General features: G+C 47.5%; 1 protein-coding gene across 1 annotated transcript; it reads right to left on the reverse strand.

The window, feature by feature from the left end:
* Window positions 1-2,375: 2,375 nt before the first annotated feature.
* LOC125534206 lies at window positions 2,376-3,053 on the reverse strand. The gene has a single exon (XM_048697487.1). The coding sequence runs from the start codon at window positions 3,041-3,043 to the stop codon at window positions 2,396-2,398; it is 648 nt and encodes a 215-aa protein (XP_048553444.1). The 5' UTR covers window positions 3,044-3,053; the 3' UTR covers window positions 2,376-2,395.
* Window positions 3,054-5,602: the final 2,549 nt, after the last annotated feature.

The raw sequence follows: 5,602 nt of genomic DNA on the forward strand, positions 1-5,602 counted from the left end.
CCAGGACCGTGGGGCGTGATCACAACGAAAGCCTCCCTGGAGCACGCGTTGGAATGCGACTGCCTCAGCCCCGAGTTAGGTGATGACAACATAAATTAGAACAAATACCAACTAGCTAGATGCCCACAACCATCAAACAGGATTCAGGCGAAGGTGAGCCACCTAAGCCTCCTGCAGTGCAGGAGGAATGAAAATAGGAACCAAGGTAAAATACAAGTCGAGCAACTACGTGAGTCCATGACCTAAGAAGCAGCTCGACCCCGGGGCTTAACTCTCACATTCCTACCTCACCTACCATTAGAACTTTTTGATGTTTTCTTCCGAAATAGGATAAACTATTTCTTGCAACGATTTCTATGCCTCTACATTTTACCTTGCACACAAAAAAATGTTGTTGCCCAAATCTACGACCTCCTCAGAGCAAATAGATACCCCTTAAAGAAAGAGGGCATACCTGATAGCTTGGGCCCACACGTAAGTGGCAACTTGGATGTTCATATGGTTGAGCATGCTCATGTGGACATGGGAACCCCACCCAAGCATCCTCATCTTATTCCCCTTTCTCTTCTTCTTCCTCGTTTCATCCTTCCTCTCTCGCTTCAACCCCTGACACTAGAGAGCATCACATCGCCCTGAGTAAAAGCGCTCACGAAGATCTCTAGTGTAAGATGCTTTCTAGTCCAAATGTGGCGTGCGGATGCACCACAGATACTTATTCAATCTCACCATCAACACCCTAGTATGTGGCTGAGCACGCACAGAGAGGGAGAGGCCATAGGAGGACGAAATAATGAACAGAGAGGGAAGAATAGGAGGGTGACATATGGGCCCATGGCCATCTCTGCCTGCCCGTGTGGGTTTAGCTTGTTGGGATTACCTAAATTTCATAGTTTGGGTGCACTATGAATAACTAGACTATAAGTTTCTTATTGTGTAAGAATAAATCCAGAAGCTGAGGTAAAATGTTATATGTTCCTGTGATGTGGTTCTGAGTAATCACTCTACAATAACATGCTTATATGTGTTGCATTTCGAATCCAAACAGACTATGGTAATCTGATTTTTACAACTAGCTTTTATATTTTACTTGTTTGATAAGCCAATCTTCTTCGGGTCTTCATATTTGTTTTTTCGAAAGCAACTCATAAGAACAAGTGAAGCAGAACCAAGACAATTCGTCAACCAAAATCATAGCATTTAAAATATAAACTTTCCATGTATGCTTTTTGTAGGACTTGATATTTTCTACCTTTCAAGTGAGCGTGCTAGCAAATTTGAGTGGAATATTAAACCATGTACCGAGATATATCCATTTAAACGTCAACTAATTTCCGACGGAGGCAGTATTATTTCTCACAATTCCATTTACTACTATAGCTGCATCAATTAGATTTTTTCTCCCTTTTTTTTCTCGAATACGCACTAGTGTGCGCACTATATTATAAAAAGAGAGGAGTGGGGTAAAGAGCCCCTCCACGTCAATTAGATTTTTTTTTCGTGAAGTGCATATGTGCATACACTTACCCGCCAACTTTTTCCATTTCATAATGTAGTACGCAAAGTGTTTTTTTCTTTCAGAAGTCATACCTTGTAAAGTTTGAGCAATGTTACTGAGAAAGTTATCATTTTTAAAAATATCAAATAAATGTAATATAAACATATGTCTCATGATGTATCTAATGATATTTATTTGGTATCATAGATGTAGACAATTGTTTCTATAAATTTGATCAAAGTTGATGAAGCTTGACTTTTGAGAAAATATATACGAGCAAGTACTTTTATCCAACTAAAGACTTGTCCTGCACATAGCCATTTTTGCTACAAAAGCATGAGCTTTCATCGCTGTTTCATGCCAGGACCTGAATCTCTTTTGGCCGTGTGAATCTTGTATATATAAACCACTGCTGATACGAAAATGTTATACGGAACCATGGTTCTGCCGAACCTACGCTCGACATCATTGATCTCTGGACACTTTTCATAAGGATCTGTACATGATTGATTAAAAAATGCATGATAGGAGCTGTTTGCATATTAAACAATGCGTGACGCGGATCCACATGTAGCAGGATGTTGAATCGTACGACGTCAACCATAGGTTCGGCTGAACCATGGTCCAGAATCACGCCTCTCCTGCTGATATTATTTCTTGACCTCCCGAAGAATAATCTCGCTTCGACCGTAAACACCCCCCCCCCCCCACACACACACGCACACACACACACACACGAAAATTAAATGACTCCAATTTCGAGGCACGGCCCCGAAGAGCTGCACCATGAATCACTCACTGCTCAACATCAAATTCGTACTCACGCAGTACTCCGGATGCTCAGAGTCCGGACACCAAGCCGCCCGGCGCAATGGATGAATCCTCCATGGATCTCGTGGTTCATATGCTCCTGGCGATCATCTCCTGGTACCTCCGGTACGACTCCTGCTTCTCCAGTAAGAACTTTGCGTGGAACCTCGCGATGAACTTCTCCGCCAGCTTGTCGATCTCGTTCACCGCCGGACTAGCCTCGCCCTCGCCCTCGCCCGCCGGCGTGCCACCCGACGACGTCTCCTCCTCCAGCCAACACAGGTACCCGCACTCCGCCGTGTCGTCGCACACCTCCACGACCTCCTCCTCCACGGCCGCCGGCGTCGCTGGAACCACAGCGTTCCACGCCGCCGAGTACTCGTAGTCGTAGTACGAAGAATAGCAGGGCGCGCGGCTGGCCTCCAGCCGATCCCTCGCCCGAGCCGGGACGGAGGAGCCGACGAAATGCATCTTCACGAAGCCGGCGATCTTGCTCGTCCGCTTCTTGCCGCGGCTCCTCTTCGTCGAGCGGCCGTAGTAGCCGTACCCGCCGCTGCCAGCTCTCGCGGCGGCCGTCTTCTTCTTGCTGAGTATCACGTCGACGAGCAGGGCCCTGAACCTGGCGACGGCGCGGAAGACGTGACCTACCTGCGGGTAGATGTGGGAGTGGAGGATGGAGTCGATCTTGGGTGAGATCGAGCTCGGGAGAAGAGCCTCCACGTGGAACAGTGGAGCCATGGTGGACGAGGTGGTGAGCTCGCCTGCGCGACTCCCATGGGTTTATATACACAAGGCCCCTGCGTGTCGTGTGGCGAAATGTGTCAAGCCATCCGTACTGTCAGTTAGCCCAATGCTAAGCTGGCTTACTCACTCTGACTTAGATTGTCTGTACTTCTGTTTTTATACAACAAAGGTATTTTAGTTATTAAAAATAACAGTTAAATCGTCAGTAGGAGTGGTACAATAACATTGAGAGGCTGCTCAAACCAATCATTTGTCGTAGAAAACCTAGCTAATCTCGCATGATCATAAGCTACCTTATTAGCTTCTCTATTACAATGTTCAAAACTAGTGAAAGAAAAATCACGGGCCAAATGATAGCAATCATAAAAAATCACTGCTGCTGCTTCTGCATAGGTTCCTCCGCTCTTCATGATTTTAATGACCTCCAAATTACCCGAGTTGATAACAAGTCGACTGCACCCAGCCCTTTGCGCTCGGGATAATCCAAATCGTAGCGCCAATCCCTCATCTGTTAGGGCATCTGTACACCAATCAAGTCTCCATTTCCCCTCAGCAATAAAATTTCCTTTATGATCTCTCAAAGCAGCTGCGGCTGTATCCCTCAACAAGTCTTGATCGAAAGAAGCATCAATAATTCTCCAATTCCATTGTCTGTACTTTGTTTTGTTGATCCCGCACATTACTTTCCTAGAAAGAGTCGAAACTCTTTATGAATCAAATACCAGCAATACAAGAAGGACCGTAAAAGAAAGGAAGACACAACAAAGTAGAATCCTCAATCCTCTTCATGCTGCACATGTGAATGGCACACCGATGCCGCATTGGAGTTCCACATCGTCGCTGGAACAATAAATTTACCCATACAGGCAACTGGAAAGTCGGTGATCGCTGTCGGGAAGTGCCGACTGAGTCGAACCTGAAGGATCGTCCACGGCATGGAGATGAAGACGATGATAGGATGAATGGACAATCATACCTATACGTCCTCCCAAAACAACGGAATAACCAACGCCGTTACCGCCGAAGTAGCACTGACCCTGACGAAATAACCAACTACAAACTTGTCCACTCAATCTCATCACTAGGTCTGACATCGCGTACACCATAGAAGTCGAGGAAACCTTATTGAATCCTGCTGCCACCACCATCGAAAGGTCCAAAGCCGCAGACGACGAAGACCTACCCATGTCCTCCCGATCTTATCTTTGGATCCGATGGTGCACACATCGCCATGGCCGGATAAGAAGCTGGAGGAATCATTAGACACCGCCTTCACCACCACTGAAAGGGCCGAAGTGACGGACAAGAAAATATTTCCCCGATGACCCCATGCCGAGAAAACGACGGTTCCCATAGGTAAACCAGGGCCTCCTTGCATGCCCGCACCAACGAAGCCAGTGGCAGTGGAGGGGGTCGACGATCTACCGTTGGAGGAATGTGACGGCACATGAGGAACCCTGGATTGCTTTGGCTATGGATAGCCAAATTACGCATTAATTTCTTTATGCATGTTTGTTGATTCTCGGGTAATTGGAAACAAAATATAAATAACGGTCATATTTCTGGTTCTGTGATTCTGTTCATGATTCTCTAGCCACAGGTAAGATGGGGCAGAGCACGATGATGTGGAGATGGCGCATGCAGGTTAGGCGAGGCACGAGTTTGAGGAGGAGAAGATATTAGACAGTTAATGCTTTAGGTTCACAGTGCAAGATGGTAGGGTTACGTGAGGGGCATAGGCGCCAGAGCAAAATTTACATTCTCTACAAGGCTAGAGGGATAGATATGCGGGGTTACGCATCGGTGACGCACTAGCACGGAGGAACAAACTGCGCGGTGGAGCCAGCTGGAGAGGTGGAGGACAGCTGGGGATGGAGGCTCGAGCCCCGTTTTAGGGCAACAAAACGAGGGCATATGCAGGCACGGTCGTTCATACCCCGTTCTTGCACGGAATGTTGCGTGCTGTCTTAACCTTGTCAGTTTCAGTCCCGACTAGTTGAAGCCCCCGAGTGGGCAGTCGATCCGAGTTGGCTCCCCCTCCTCTTCTTCCCACTTTTGTTGCCCATGCGTGTGGGTCGCCATTGCTGCTCGGCTGGATAACAACCATGAGAGAGAGAGAGAGAGAGAGGGATGAGGATGAAGGATGATGAAGTGTACGTATCCGTGTGATGCATGCATGCATGCATCTGGATGCTCACGCGTTCCGTGTGCCCGATCGCGGGCATCTAGTTGTTGGGATACTACCACTACTCCTACTCGCACGTACGGTTGCAGAGAGGTGGAGCGATCGACGACTGGCCGCACACATCCATGGAAAGCGGAGCAATGATTTGTTGGCTCCGTCGGTTGGCTGTTCGCATACATGACACGCACAACATCGTAACGAATCAATCGGTCGCGATACATATGATCATGGAATCATCATGCGTCGTTCGTTGGCTGGGGCCGGTCGGAGAGCTAGCATATGGTTACTAGGATGGATAATATGACGGGAAGCTTTTCCGACTAGTCCACGTCTCTCTTTCCCCTCTCACAAGGTAACTAGGGTAAAGC

The sequence above is a fragment of the Triticum urartu genome, chromosome 2, assembly GCF_003073215.2.
Source record: "Triticum urartu cultivar G1812 chromosome 2, Tu2.1, whole genome shotgun sequence".
NCBI classification, from domain to species: domain Eukaryota; kingdom Viridiplantae; phylum Streptophyta; class Magnoliopsida; order Poales; family Poaceae; genus Triticum; species Triticum urartu.